The following is a 17,058-nucleotide window of genomic DNA, read 5'->3' as shown; positions in this document are numbered from 1 at the left end:
TGTTTGCTACTTATTCTAAGATGTTTTTTGCTAAAGCGTAGAATACGTAATATATTCTCAACCAGTGCACTGATTTTCACTTATTTCTAAAAATGGATCGAAAAAGATTACTAAATAGGAGTGAAATTGAATTAAAGATATTCTTATCCAGTGAAGTTAACGTAATCATAGAATCATTATTGTTAAACAATAGAGAATTACGCATGATTCTAATGATTAACAATGAAAGTTATAGATAAAACCATTGCTCTTTTAGCAATCTTTCTAAAAAATATCGAAGAAAAATCTAAAATCTAAAATATAACAAATTAAGAGAAATAGGGACATATTATTCATATTAATACAATAATAAATATTTAAAACATCGAAACTTGAAATAATACTGGTCAATAATATTTTATCAAGAAAAATATTTAGAATTTGCAAAATACATAGGGTGTTAATATATTTGCAAGACATCTTTGAAAAGTCAATTTTAAAACAATCAATTCTACGATTCAAAACAAATAAAAAAATTTTGATATAGAAAAATATTATCGGGTAAATCTTTATTAAATTTATAAGTAAGTAAATTTAAAAAATTAAGTAAAGTAAATTTTTAAAAAAAATTTATTAAATTATAATCAATTAAAGTTTACGTTAGACGAAACAAAATGAGAAAAATAAAATAAGACTCTATCTTCTATCTCCATTACACCATCGTGTTTTTTATTGAATTTTTTATTGAATTCAATTATTAAATTGTTTATAATTTTATAGATATAAATATTATATAATAAATTTTAATATTATATTATAATATATATTGTTTAATATATAATATATATTAATATATATTTATTATAATATATAATATTTTAATATTTTAAATTTTAATAAAATTTTTATTTTGATTTTGATCTTTAGAAAGATATTTCACAAATATATTAATACTCTATATACGTGTATTAATATATTCTATATATACGTGTGTACAAATATTAAAAAAAACATTGAAATTATATTTAATGTTTTTTAACAATATTTTTAAAAAATAATTCAAAATCATATTTTTATTTACATTGCTAATAAGATAATATTCAATATAATATTTTTATTTTCTGCGTAAATTGCATTGTAAAAACCGCGAAAGCTCTTTCAAATGAGATTTTACTAAGTACATAATTTTTTCGTGCTTTCTAATAATATTGTTCATAGAACTCATTTCACGAAAAGTAAATAATCCATATTGAATATTATAATTTTAATAAGCAAATAAAATTTTTGAGAGGAATTATAAGAAAAAAAAAAAATTTTCGTTGCATTAATTAAATTATATAAAAAGTTAATAAAAGTACATAGAATAATTTTTCTTATGTTATACCAATTTTTTTATAATTAAATTTTCTTTGTGATGTATTTTTAGAAAATTTCTTTAAATAAGCAAATTCGGCAAAAGAAAAAATTAAATAAAAATTATAAATATATGAAGATTTAATATTAATAAATTTCAATACTTACCGAAATAAAAATATAGTTCTTGTGGAATGAAATTTGTATTTCAATCACAATAATAATTTTTATTTATTTTAATATTAAAAATATAATTTTTTTAAAATGAAATTTACGAAATTTGTTTTCCACTCACAATACTAATTTTATTTATTTGCACATTTATTTATATCAAAGATACGAGCCACATTATCATGATCAGCAAGTAATCTATTATTTATTTCATTTAATCTTTTTTTTAAATAATGATACAAAATTTATAATTATCTGCTATTATTATTTAACTTGACAATGTATATACATGTATCATGCACGACGAACCACTTTTGAATGGGAACACTTTCGTTCGAGACAAGTGCGCAACCTGCCCTTTTATTCTTCAAGAGTTTCCGTTAACTATTAAAATAGTTATTATTACCGTTATTAAATTCTGAAGTTAGTTAAATAAAATGAAAGATAATTTTTAAAATGATAATAAATAGATAATAATAATAAATGGTAATTCACCAAATTTTCATCAAATTCGTGCGTGTTGTTATTTTTATCTCTATTATTTCTATATATTTACGATACAAATTATAAAATTTTTATAATACCAATTTTGTACATCTAATTACACATAACTTTTTTATTAATTAAAAAAAAGATTCAATATTTAAATTAATTTTTTCTATTTCATAAAATAATTTTATTCGCTTTTATTTTACTATTATTCACTATTTTAATATTAATTCACTTTGAACATCAGTTATTGAAAGAATTATAAGTACATGAATATATAATGGCAAAATTTTTAAATATTTTACTATTTTAATTTTTTTTTTAAATTAGAATACTATAAAATTATTTTCTAAATTTTGTCTCATTTATTATATATAATTTATAAATTTTTAATATAATTAAAAATAGAAAATGAAAAATGTAAAAAATGATAAAATAATTACAACAATGTTTGTCGATCTTTTTATTGAACATTATTATTATACTGTTTATATATATATATAAAAATCATATTTTTGATACAATTTTTTTTATCGTAAGATATATTAATTAGATTCTACGATTCATACCATTTAGATTTTTTCAATTCTATCGATTTTAATTTATCTTTATATTTATTTACAAGTTTCTCCAAATTTATGTCATTATGGTTTATTTTTGTCTTTTGTTTTGGCTACAAAAAAAATTTAGAATTAAAAAATATAAATAATTAAAATACAATAATTAATACAAAATATGAAATATATGTAAACTACAAAAAATATAATATAAATGATTTAATAAGTTTAAAAAAAGATAAATATATAGACATTTTAAAAATATTTACCTTGATTTTATTCTTATCGTTAATTTTTTGTTTCCTTTTTATATCCAATTTTTTAGATGATTTTTTAATTTTTTTTTCTTTTTTTATTGTTCGATTATGCACTATTGCTTGAGTTTTTAAATTATGTTTCGATCGCAATTTATTTACACCAGGTTTTCCAATCATTCCAACATATGGTTTTTTGCTAAACTCATCTACATTTTCAGTTTTTAATTTCTTTGTTGCAACTTCTTCATTTGTATTTTCTTTTTTTCTTTTCATTTTATTTCCCGACCAAAGAGGATTATTCTCACGACTCTTTTCAAGTCTTTTTCGCTTAGCATTTACCATAATCCGATTTTCTATCGAGAATGACACGATTGGTCTCTAAATAAATAAAAATGATATACAAGAATATAATTTTATAAAAATTTATACTTATATTATTAAAATTTTATATACATACCCTACTAGAAGTAAATATATTTGGATTATTATTCACATTTCTCAAAGCTTGAAGTGCATCTTCATGTTTTGTAAATGAAATAAATCCATATTCTTTCGATTTTCCCACTCCTTTAATATCCACGTTTTTTATATCTCGCATAACACGTGCCTTTATAAAATTTATTTTAAATATTTGCATTTTTTTAAATTTTAGATATATTTATTTCATATTAAATATTTAAATTTTAATAATTTAAACTCTCTAATAAATACCTCTCTAATGATCGCAGTAGGAGGACCATGACGTTCAAAAATTTTTCTGAATTTAAAATCGTCTAATGTAGATGGTAAATTATGAACAACGAGTCGCACTCTTGATACGAACATATTTAAATTTCGTAATATTTGTGATTTCCATTGTTCTATTTGTAATCGTTTTGCCATATCTGCTGCTGAAACTCCAACAGCAGCTGGACTTCCAGCTAATACAACTAAAAAATTTAAGTTTATGTATCAATTAATTTCTATTTTTATATTTTAAAATATATAAATTTATATATATTTATGTATGTCTTTAAATAAAAATATTTTTTTTTTATAATATTTACCTCCTTCTTTTATAAGATATAAATTTCTAGAATCCTTTTGTTTATGTTGTTTTAAATTTTCTTTATTTTCAATTTCATTTTTATCTAAGGCTCTATATGCTTCAAGTATTTGATCTTCCATTTGCAATTTATTTCCTGCTGACAAACACTTTTCAGCATCTACAACTTTCTGTGATAAAATTTATATAACATATTTAAAATTTATTACAAAATTTGAATATATTTAAAAAAAAAATTACCTGAAATTTAACAAATGCTGTTCCTCTTGAATATTCAGTCAGTGAATCTATGCATACAAGAGCATAATAAACTGGTCCAAATTGTTCCATGTATTTTTTTAATTCATGATTTTTTACTGAAAATGGTACATTTTTCAAAAATACAGTTTTTCCTTCAGAAACATCGTGAGATTCAAAACGTGGATATTTTATTTCTTTTATATCCAGCTGTTTTTGTTCTTTAACTTCATTTTCTTGATCATCTTCATCATTTTCTGTTTCTACTTCCTCTAAATCATAAGTACCAAATTCATCATTTTCTGTAACAATATCGTGTTTTTCATCTTCACTGTAATTGAAATATTTTGATATTAAATATTTATAAAAAAAAAATTTACGAAATTATATCCTTTCAGATTTAATTTTATAAAAATTTTAAATATTTGTTTAAATATAAATATTAAAATTATAGATATAATTTTAGATATGGATTATAATGAAATAATTAATAATAATGAAAATAATTATTTACCCATTTAATTCTTCATTTGAATTTAATTTTTTTATATTATCTATATTATCTTCTATGTCACTTTCTACCTCTACTTTTACTTTTATTTCATCTTCTTGATTTATATTTTCAGGATCATTCTTTGAAAATTTATTTTTGGGTATAGCCCAATCAACTATAATAGGTCTATCTAAAAGTGGTTTTAAATTTGCATAATGTATAGCTTTAGCTGCACTTTGTACATGTTCAAATTGAACAAATGCACATCCTATTTTTGCACCATCTTCTCTCTTCAAAATTTTAATTTCTTCTATTGTACCATATTGAGAAAAATGTTTTTCTAAATCTTCTTCCATTGCCTGCAATCATGATAAAAAATTAAAATTTAATAACAAAAATCAATATAAATCTATAATATAATCTTACTTGGAATGATAAATTTCTAACTACAACTCTTGCTCTTTTTTTTCGATTCTTTTCTTTTAACCACTTTCTTTTTTCCTTTTTTGCATATAACAATTTTTCTTGTTTAAATTGATCTTTTTTTTCTTCAATATTTTTTTCTTTTGTTTCATTTTTGTATTTTTCGTTTTTATTTTTATCTTCATTTTGATCTGTATGATCTTTATCATTTAAATTTTCTAATTCTTTTTTCAATTTTTCGCAATATTTTGATTTTGAAACAGCCCAACCACTAGATATTACTCTACCTAAAAATATATTTTTAATGTATATTTTTATTATATATATAAAAATAATTACTCAATTATTAATATCATATTAAAATCATATAGTTCTTATTAAAATATTACCAAGAAATTCTTTTTTATTTGTATTAAATATTGCTTTTGATGCATCTTCCAATTGTTTAAATTGAATAAAACAACATCCAACTAATGTACCATCAGTACGTTTTGGAAAATTTATTTCTAAAATTTCACCAAATGATTCATATAACTTTTTTACATCTTCTTTAGTTGCCTAATAATAAATTAAAAATATATAAGTATATTTATATTTTAATAAAAATATAATAATATAAATTTCATAATTTTATTATACAATGAAAAATGCATTAACCTTAAATGGTATATTACGAACAATAATTCTAGGTTTCTTATTTTCGTCTACATTATCAGTTACGTTTTGCGTTGATTCATTTGACTTTTGTAATTTTGTTTTCTTCCTATATATCCAAGAAAGTTTCTTCTTGTCAGTTCTACCTATTTCATTCATAACATGTATTAATTTAATAATAATCTTTTAAAATTTATTATACATATTACATACTTATATTCCGCATATTGAATGTTTATTTCTGAATTACTAAAACTTTTTTTATAATTAAACTTCCAATATCTACAATTTTATGAAATATAAAATAATTTTATTAACATTATATTAGAATCGTTTACTTTTTTAGGTTAAGAGTACCACGTGTATTATAAGTATATTATAAGAATAGTTTTATATATAAATGAAACTTATAACTTTAAAAATTTATAATAAATTAAATAATAATAATATTGTTTCTAAAATATAGCAACTCTTAAATATAACGATTATATTCCTATATTTTTCTAAAAATTTAAAAAAATAGTTATTTAATTTTAAATAGTAAATACAAAATATTAAATACTACAGTATTCGAAAAACTAGTAATGATATTATAAATAAGTAATGTAATATGATTGGATAATTTATATTAAATTAAAGAATGTTATTTATAATTTATTTTTATTTATATTTACAAATGTATAAATCAAAAAAATTATATAAAATAAATTCATTCAAATATTTAATAAAGAACTGAATATACATTATATTCATTTAATATAATTTAAAAAATCATTGTATATATAAATATAAGATAGTAAAATAATAATATATATTTCAAAATAGAATTAAAAATTAATTTTAATTATAAAATTGTGATTTTATTTGATAAAAAATTATAATCAAATAAAGATACAATTGCTTGATCAATTCGGGAAAAATTAAATCATTTATGAAAAAGTAAATTAATTAATGAAATTGATATAAAAATTAGAAATTAAATATTAATTATACATTGACATAACAATAAAAGATAGTATATATAATCTATCTTTGTCAGAATTAGTCACACGAAATTTACCTGTAGAAAGGTTTCAAATTGGACGGAAGTACAATCGATACTTCAGAATTCGATACTGACAGAAGTATGGCCGAAAGCGGATTTTCATTTCTGCTAAAGACAAAACAGCAAACAACACAGTGAAACTATTATTATGACTGAGTTAAAAGTACTTTATTGTATCGTCTTGTTAACGTTTTTCGAGTTGACGTCACAAATTCGACCGTCCTTACATGGGCACAATAATGGTAAGTATATATTTATACTATTTTAATTATCTTCTTTCTATCACAATAATATATATCTTAAATGATGTTTCTGTGTTGTTATTCAATGAATTATTAAAAATTTTTTACTTAAAATATAATTTTATATTAATATTATGTTTTATATTTTTCAAAAGTCATCAAATTCTTATTCTTTAAAGAAAATTTAAAGATTTATACTTACTTGTTTATAAAAATACTATACGTTATATTAATTAATAGTTTTTTTTTTTTGCGTTTTTAAAATATAAATTAATTTTAATATTTATAAAATAATTTTTTCTGCAATTTTGTAATTATCTTCATATTATAGATATATTAGTTATAATGACAGAAATGTATAATATTTATGATATTATATTTTAATAAATAAAATATTGATATAATATTGTGAATTAAAACATAAATAAGAAAATATTTGTAAAAATTTTATGTTATATATATGCAAAAAAATTCAACCATATAGAAATATAATACATGTTCAATATTTCCTATTAATTAATAATAATTAAATAATGATTATTATTGTATCAAAATATATTATAAGTTTTTGAAATAATATTATGAAATTTATAATATAGATTATTTATATATTTTTTGTAAAATATATCATATGTGAAAATTATATTAATTATGATATTAATAAATTTATTTAATATTTTTTATAGCCTTCGTACAGGATGACAATGATGTTCAATATCTTTTGGACAACATACCAATATCTATGCATAAGGTTAGTTGAATTAGAAAAATCAAATATTATATTATAAAAATTTAATAAACAAATAAAAATTCTTAAATTAAATAGGTATTTATAAACAAAATTATTCTATTTTATTCTATGATGAAATTTTTAAATAGATAAAAAAATATAGAAAATATCAAAAATTTATTATAAATATTATTTCTTTCTAAATATTCTAATAAATATAATAATTAACATAACATATATTAATATATATTATTTAATAAAATATTTTTTAATGTATAATTTAATTTTATAAATATAATATTAAATTTTTCTTTTATAGGATTTTACTAATACAGTACAGGGAGCTGGGTAAGTACAATAAAATACTCTTTAAAATAATATTAAGTAAAAATAAGAGAAGTTTTTATTATGAGTTTTTATTTTTTTTTATTTTTTGATTTTACTATAGCATATATAAAATAATATAAGAAACAATAAAAAATAATATTAAAATAATATAAAAAATAATTAAAAATTTTTAAATTCTTCTTAATATTATATCACAAAAAATACATAAACATAATTCAAAATGTAGACTATTACATATATTATATTATAATTTTACCAATTATATTATTTATTTAATTAAAATAATATATTTAAATGATTGCTTTTAGATTTTATATTTTATTATATTTTTTACATTATTATATTATTTATTATATTTATTATATTTTTTTTTATATCTTTTCTATTTTTAATTTTAATTATTATAAATATATTTGCAAAAATTATTATTCAATATACTAAAATTTTAAATTTGTTTTTTTAAGGGATACAACATCAGAAGAAGATAAAACACAAGATTCATTATCTTATGTTTACTTTGAACCACATATTTTGGACTTTAAAGAAAGGTACATAAGTCTTGATTTTGTATAATATTAATATAAATGAATATATATACAATATAGATTTTTTCTTTTTTAGACAACTTGGTATACCCCATCAAGAAACTGTGATCTTATTTAATAGAGATCATAACAAAACAATCCATCTTTTATCAATATCTGGAAATACACGTCATTTCCATTCATCATTTTTTCGAAATAAAGTAAGTTTCTTATGATACAAATTTTTATGTAGTATTATTAAATAATTTTTGTTTTAATATAAACAATATATATGAATGTAAATATTTTATATGTAGTAATGTATAGTTATATGAAGTATAATTAAATGTTTTATTTAATTTAAAATTTTGAATATTTATTTGTTAATTCTTATTGTATAATTTTTCATTTAAATTTAAAAAAATACGAAAATATTTGAAGAGATTATTTAAAGAAATCAATTAAGTAATTATATTATTATATTTTATTTATTTATTTATTTTTACAATTAAAATATTAATTAAAGTAAATAAAATTATAAAATTATGCAAATAGAAATAAAAATTAATCAATTTTATGCATTATTATAATTTAATTCATATAGGTAATTCCACCATTGAGAAACACAACATTTGATGTTGTCTTTCTTGGTCGTGAAGAAGGTGATATTGATACACATCTTTTTATACATACAGCAGATGGAACTGTGAAATATCAAGTAACCAACTTATATAATATATTATATATATTGCAAATTCTAAGTATATTTTTTTTTATTAAGAATTCTTTTTCAGGTAAAAGGAATAAGTGTCAGTAGTCCATATCGACTCAGACCTGTAGTAGGTGTTAAATTACCTTTAAATGCAACATTTACTCCACTTATATATATGCACAATCCACATGCAGAAGCTTTACAAGTAGGTATTTAATATTTATATTTTTTACATTAAAAAATTTCAAATTTATTTATTTTGTACTCTTCAATTGTCTATATTTTATATTTAATTAAAAAGGTATTAGAGGTATATAGTAGTGGTGGAGAATTTCAATTAGAATTACCATCAGGAGAAGCAGAAGGATCACGTGAATTATGGGAAATCCCACCATATCAAACAAAACCTATCATAAGACTACATTTTAATGCTTACACAGAAAAGAACCATACTGCATATATTAGGTTTGTATGCTTATGTATATAAAATATATAGAAATAAGCTCATTTTAATTTATTCTAATAATTACTAATATTATAATTAATTAATTATTAATATATTTAAATATATAATTTTTAATTATTAATATTTTCCTTAATTATAGACTTAAAATAAATAATACATCAGAAGTACTTGTTGTAACAGTTGAAGTTGAAGTGAAAAGTGGTGCTGGTCTTCATTGGGGTGGTAGTTCTGGAGTAATTAATTTAGGTATGGGAGGTTCATTACAACCTCCTATTCAATATCCTATTGCTTTGAAAAATTCAGCAAAAAAGCCAATAAAAGTTATGGTAAATAATTCTTAAATATTTAATTAAAAAATTATTTATTTTATGATGTATATGTACAATAAATTTTTTTTAATTTAAATTATGGTAATTTTTTGTATATTTTACAGAATATTATTAGTACACCAGTTTCTAAAGCATTAAAACTTCATTTCGAGCAAGCGGTAATTCCAGGAGATACCGATATACCAATTGCTATAGGAGCATTAATTTATGATTGTATGTAATTTTAAATTATATAATAAGATATATTTACATTATATTATATATATATATATATATTTGATTTTAGGGAAGACTGGTTTAGAATTACAACATTTTAAAGGAAAATTAGTGATAAAAGCTATAGGTTCGGGTGGTTCTAGTCAAAAATTAACAATCCCATGGATAGCACAAGTTTTACAGGGTGGATTAGAAGTAAACGCATCAATTACGCATTATTGTTCTCTCCAATCTAATCAAACACGAAATTTTAGCGTTGTTAATAAATTTAAATTACCATTAGCTATTACAAATGTTACAATGTCATCACATGTAAAAACACTTTTTACAGTAAGTAGATTTTTTAAAGTTTAAATAATAATATAGAATTTCAAGAAGAAATTTTACTGAAAATTAAAATTTTAATAATATAGTTTTAATTATAATGAAGTTTATTTAAACTTCATTATAAATAATTATTATTATAATTAATTAATATATAAGTAATATTATTAGTAATATTATTAATATATAATTAATTATTATGACTAATTAAATAATAAATTAATTTTGAAATTAAATATAAATTTCTAATTTTATAGATAAAAAATTTTATTCCAAGAGTAATAAAACCAGAACAAAAAGTGAATATATTTTCATTACAACTTGCAAAAGATAGGAAAACTGATAATGTGAAAATGGAATCATCAATTTTAATTCATTCAAATGTTTCTGTGACTGAAGTTCCATTATTAAGTTATGATGGAAAAGTAAGAAAAATTGTTCCTGAAGAACGAGAAAATGATGAAGGTACAATGAATTTTGGTACTGTGGGAAGCGGAACTGAAAATGAAGCTATTTTTGCTTTGGAAAATCAAAATCCAATTAACATAGATTTACATGGATGGGGAGTTAACATGCCTGGTGCAGTATTAGAACTTATGGGTTGTCAAAGAGGTCCAGCTGATTTATTAGATAAAGAACTTCGTAATATAAGTGTATGCAGTCATACAGGCAATGTAAATAACAATAATTACGAAAAATACTTATAATAATCTAATAATTATAAATTATAAGATTAATAAAATATTTAATTATTTAATTTTAGCAATACATAAAACCTGGTCATTTAGCAATTTTTAAAATTAAAGTAAAAACTCCGATAGTCGAGGAAGATACAATTGTGGGTGATGTATTCGTTAGGACGACTTATGAAAGATTTATTTTACCAGTTTACATGCGTGTTGCACATGGAAGAATTTCTCTAAAAAAACTTATTTTTACGGATTGTTTTCCTGTAAATAATTATAAAATTTCATAAATATGATTACAAGAAGATCTTTTATAAATATTTCTTTTTTTAATTTTTTTTATTATAATAACTTTGTAGGGGTCAATTTGTGTACAGCAAGTTAAGGTATATTCAACATTTGTAAAACCCATGCAAGTAACTCAAATCACACCTATGAATAAAGATAATAGAATAAAATATATACCTTTAGAGGAAGCATCAATGCCTGTTATAACAAAAGGTGAAAATTATATTGGTTCAGTAAGAATTGAACCATCAGTGACATGCAAACATTATTGTTATTTAGGCTTGTCATTGGATAGTAATGGTATATTAATTATTCTTTTATATGCTTTTATATTATTAGTTTTTTTTTTATATTGTTTTAATTTAATGCTAATTTAATGTTATTTTAAATATAATTTTTTTTTGTTTAAATTTAAATATATTATTTAAAAAATATCTTGTATTCTATTGCAGCTGGTAAACAGTGGTTGAATACTTTGGCCCTTCCTTCACATACAAGAGATTCTGACTTAAATTTATTAAATACTAGATACACACGTTTTCTTAATTCTACAGGCGGTCGTTCTTGGGATAATGTTACGATGCGCTTAGATACAACAGAAGTTCGTGGGCACAAATTTTATTTGAATATAAAACCACATTGGCCCAGTTTATTGACTGGTTTTGGTAATAGTAAAAATAAAGTTGCTTTAGTATTTCCTTTGACACAAATTGGAAATACATCTCATAATACAATTAAAATATATAATCCAAGCATCAATCCTTTAATAATACAATTAGTTATGGATTGGAATTATCCTCAAGGAACGAGACTTTATCATTCATTACCTGCTAAGTATGTATTTTTTGAATAAAAAAAAAAATATATAAGATATATCGCTTATATATCATATTTATATTAATATGCTTTTATATATAGGTTTAAATTCACTTGTGTAGAATGTGGATCTACAATTGCAGAAGAATTCAAACTAGAAGAAAGTATAGCAGATAAAGAAAGATTTGAAAGAGAATGGGATATTACAATAGCATCACAATCAATTCCTTTATATTTAAAACCTTCTGAATCAAGAACTATTCAAATATCATATACACCTTTCTCAGCATCTTTATCATCTGCACTTTTATATATTAGGTAAATTTTATTTATATATAAATAAATAATAAAATAATATTTATATATAAATAATTATTTCAATAATTTTGTATTGAATTCATAAAATTGAAAAAATGAATAATAAATTATTTATTTCCAATAATTGTAGAAATAATATGACTATCTTGGAAGTATTACGTGTTATGGGACAAGGAGCAAATGCACAATTTAGATTTGGAAATCGAAAACCAGGTTCTACTACACCTTTATTATTCGAACTTGCGGATAAACATCTTAAAGATTGTGAACGTATGTACGTTTCTTCGCCCTCATTCTATCGATTAAGCAGAATGGAAAATGGGAGCATTATCAAAAATTATTTATTTAATAAATTATCAATCCAAATATATCAAATAAAATAATGTTTGGAAAAAATTATTTAATGATGAATTTTTTTCTAAATAATAGGAGAACGATTTAAACGAAATTCGGCTCCAAATCTGACAGTTAAGAGATCTTTTATGGCAAGAAATACAGGAGAACTTCCTATAGAAGTTTACGATTTTTATATTAACGGCTTACGTTGCGAAGGATATGGTTTCAAGGTATTGAATTGCATGCCATTTAAATTGAATCCAAATGCCACGAAAAAAGTGGAAATAGCATTTACGCCAGATTTCACTTTGTCACGTATCGAAAGAAAACTTTTGATATCTACAAGTTTAGGCTCTGATAGTGATATCGAAGATGGTATAGTAATACTTAATTTACTTGCTACACTTCCTCCACATTCTTTGGAAGTTTGCACAGCTGTACTTGCGAGACCCTCATGGGAATATGCAGTACAATGGGCAGCTATAAGTCTTTCATCAATATTATTAATATGTGTTCTTGCAATTTCGTTTCTTGAGGCGGATCGAATATTACGAGGAGCTTTAGCTAGCTTTTCAAGAGAAAGTTCAGTTCAACCACCACTAGATTTAAGACTATTATCACACATGCCTTTACATTCAACGCAAGATTCGATTTCTTTAAAAGAGAAATTAATAAACGAAGAAAAACAAAAAATAATGAAAAGAGAGGAATACCCAGATTGGGCATTGATGAATGTAAAAAAATATAAGGATAAAGATAACATACAAAAAGGATTAAAAATTCCTGATTGGTCTGCAGATGAGGAACGCAGATTTAAGTTGGATACCGAGACGAAAGATATATTGTCCTTTAAACGATGCGAAGAATCAACATTAGATAATAGTAACGTTATAAGCAATATTACATTTGGTGCCAAGAAAAGAAATAATAAAAAGCAAAATAATGTACAAGAGGTTCAAACAGATAATTGTGTCGCAGAAAATGTGTTTTCAGATATTCAAGGAACTCAAGAAAAAAAATATACTATAAATACATTTACAAAAACAAGTCCTGTAACAAATAGAAAAGGAAAGTCTAATCAAACAATAAATATTAAAACAGAAACTAAACTAGTCGATCATGAAGTTCAAGTTGATACTACAGGACTTCTTAATAATACTCGAAATAATAAATTAGATAATAAAAAAAAACAAACTACCGTTGGAAATAGCAATAATCATGTATCCTTCAAAAAATTCGAGTCAAATAGTAATCAAAGGAATATTCATCTTTCTGAAGAAGAAACATCATCTACAACAACAGAAAGTTCTGTTCAAGATGATTCTCCTTTATGTAAGGTAAGAATATTATTTAAATTATATGTAAATTAATATATATTTGTTTTATGAATTACGAAATATTTTTATAATAAAAAATATTATTTATTACAGAATTTTGATCAATCTTGTGGAAAATCTGATAAATTACAAAGAAAAAGTAATATAACTAAAAAGACTAAGCCCCAATCAATTACTTCTGTGCCATGTGTAGATTATAGAGATAATTATGAAGGTGATTGTGATGATGATGAATATGATAAAGAAAGACATAATAATCCAAATAGATGGAAAACAAATACAAGATCTACTATGAAACATCATATTCATGCAACACGTACGGTTGAATCATCTTTCAAATTACCTCGGCAAAATAAAAATCCTCCTAGAAAAGATAAAACATCTCAAAAACGTCGGAGCATTGATAAGGGACATATAAAAAGTATATAAAATCTCTTATATAAACATAAAATATCAATAAATTAACAAAGAAATTCATACAACTTTTAATGAAATTTTAATTATTTTATTTTATTTTATTTTATTATAGCAACAACATTAAATGGAAATGTTAACCAAAAAGAAGATTCAATGCGTACGCTAGGAGCAATTTCTACTCCATTACCACCACCACCATCATGTTGGGGTGAAAATCGAGCTAGATTTAGCGATGTCGTAGCACGAAATCAAGAAAATATTTCACCGTTTTCGAATTTAAATAAGTTACATAAAACTCAAACCACGCATAATATACCAATGGTCTTCAATAATGATACCAAAGATTTAGATTATACAAAACAGCAATCGAATCAAGAATTAATATCAAGAACGAAAGAATACAGAATGATATCAAAATCTCCATCTCTTTGTATTCAATCTGTTGAAAAAGAAAAGTCACTTAGTCATGATTCATTGAAGATACAAAATAGTTCGCAACATTCAAATAGTTATTTCATAAATGCCTTTACGGAACCACCGGCAAGTTAAAAGATAATTGAATTCATTGTTATATAATATTGATATTAAGTTATAATTTGAACTTCCCTTTTTCAGTTTGAACGAGAATTGGTTCCATATGATGATCTTCCAGAAACTGATGAACCATTAATGGAATTAGAAAGTCCGGAAGAAGATACACGATGTCAGTTATGGGAAGACAATAATCCTATGCTTAAATTATTGTCTGATAGTACAAATGGATTTCAATTGGAATCGCCAAAATCTTCAGAAAAACCTCCAATGCTAACAGATACATTAAAAGGTGAAAAATATATACATGATAATCTAAGTAAGAATTCGAATTAATTTAAATAAAATATTGTAATTAATTTATAAACCTATGTATTATATCAAATACATTTTTTTTATAAAATATTATTTATTTTATAAAATATTTAAAATCTTATATTATATTTATATAAAATATTTTTTTATAAAATATTTAATCATAATAATATGATATTTTTCTAATTTTTTTATTTTTCTAATTTAAAATTAATTATTATAAATTTATATTTATAGATAATTGGGTAACAGTTGAAACAAATTGGGAACCCTTATATACTAGAGCAGCAGTAGGAGAAGAAAGAAGCGGTGTTTGGGGAATAAATACAGGGGGTGTGTGGGCTGCTGGTCCATGGGGTGCAGCTACCCCACCTGTAGTTTCACAATTATCTTCATTACAAACAGAAACGGATACACAAGTAAAAAAATAATAATTTTTTATATATTTATCTTGCTTTCATTATATTTTAAAATAATTTTATTTTACTTTTTACATTTTTTATTATATATATTTATTATGAAATTTATATTTTATAATTATTTTATATCTTATTTATTATTTTAGGAAAGATCAGGTTTCGATCCATTTCGTTCACTCAGTACAATATGGACGCCATCATCTTCAGAATCTTGGAAAAAAAAACACGAAGACTAATCTCGTTTCCAAAAATTTTCGATATTGTATCTTGTGATATCTAGACCTGGTTAAAGCAATTTTTTTCTAATATCGAAAGTAATAATGTATTTATTAGCAACACCTTTTGTGATCGATAACGCTTAAACTACCAGCTGGTTTTTGTTATTATTCATGTTTTTGCGTATTTGTGATATGTTGTTGAATAGTACCTCGCATAATAATATGAATAAGTTTGGACAAAAAAATTGTTTTGTACTCGTTAAATTTTTATGTTATCATTTATTGACTTATGTTATTGGTATTTTAGCATGGTACGTTGAATCATTATTGATTTGAAATCACAAGTTTTTCTTATGATTCCTAGTTAGAATGACCAACTAAAGTCTGAATTGGAAGTAATAAATGAAGCATAGAATAATCAAAAAAATGAATTTTTAAAAGCAAAAATGTTTCTAGTTTATGAATTTTGTCTTTTGATTATTTGTTTTTTTTTTATATTTTCTACATAATATAAATGAAAAATAATCACAATACTCAAAGAATGTTGGTCTTGATGTTACATAAAAAGAGGTAATAATTAAGTTATTTGGAACGAGTGAGAACTGTGATTTTTATAGTCTTGACTTGTAGAAATTTCTTTGGTAAGTTTTCAAAACATTTTACAAAGTTGTGATGTATACAAAACAAAATAAAAATGTGTACCTACTCTTCAAGACTGGTAATTGCTGTGTTTTAATAATTTGAATCTTATATTCATAAATAATGTTCTAAAAAAGTGACTTA

At 21.8% G+C, this 17,058-nt stretch overlaps 2 protein-coding genes across 2 annotated transcripts; one reads left to right on the top strand and one right to left on the bottom strand.

Annotated features, from left to right (window-relative positions):
* Positions 1-2,418: 2,418 nt before the first annotated feature.
* On the bottom strand, positions 2,419-6,241 carry LOC552112 (RNA-binding protein 28). Its single transcript, XM_006562445.3, has 11 exons — positions 5,872-6,241; positions 5,662-5,804; positions 5,394-5,562; positions 5,008-5,291; positions 4,603-4,940; positions 4,092-4,419; positions 3,853-4,021; positions 3,518-3,735; positions 3,264-3,413; positions 2,819-3,184; positions 2,419-2,665 (listed from the first exon to the last, which is right to left on the bottom strand). The coding sequence occupies exons 1-11, from the start codon at positions 5,882-5,884 to the stop codon at positions 2,549-2,551; spliced, it is 2,295 nt and encodes a 764-aa protein (XP_006562508.2). The 5' UTR covers positions 5,885-6,241; the 3' UTR covers positions 2,419-2,548.
* Positions 6,242-6,718: 477 nt separating this feature from the next.
* On the top strand, positions 6,719-16,997 carry LOC100578433 (transmembrane protein 131). The gene is made up of 23 exons (XM_003250054.3): positions 6,719-6,945; positions 7,632-7,696; positions 7,995-8,023; positions 8,488-8,571; positions 8,645-8,768; positions 9,152-9,265; positions 9,342-9,464; positions 9,561-9,724; positions 9,865-10,051; positions 10,159-10,267; positions 10,341-10,600; positions 10,852-11,268; positions 11,358-11,546; positions 11,640-11,868; positions 12,021-12,402; positions 12,487-12,702; positions 12,833-12,972; positions 13,132-14,375; positions 14,469-14,796; positions 14,905-15,332; positions 15,408-15,615; positions 15,876-16,057; positions 16,204-16,997. Exons 1-23 carry the CDS (start codon positions 6,852-6,854, stop codon positions 16,291-16,293), a joined length of 5,406 nt encoding a protein of 1,801 aa, XP_003250102.3. The 5' UTR covers positions 6,719-6,851; the 3' UTR covers positions 16,294-16,997.
* The last annotated feature ends 61 nt before the right edge of the window (positions 16,998-17,058 follow it).

Source organism: Apis mellifera, linkage group LG6 (genome assembly GCF_003254395.2).
Source record: "Apis mellifera strain DH4 linkage group LG6, Amel_HAv3.1, whole genome shotgun sequence".
In the NCBI taxonomy this organism is placed as follows: domain Eukaryota; kingdom Metazoa; phylum Arthropoda; class Insecta; order Hymenoptera; family Apidae; genus Apis; species Apis mellifera.
The sequence above is the reverse complement of the archived record's forward strand: the minus strand, read 5'-3'. Positions and strand labels throughout refer to the sequence as shown.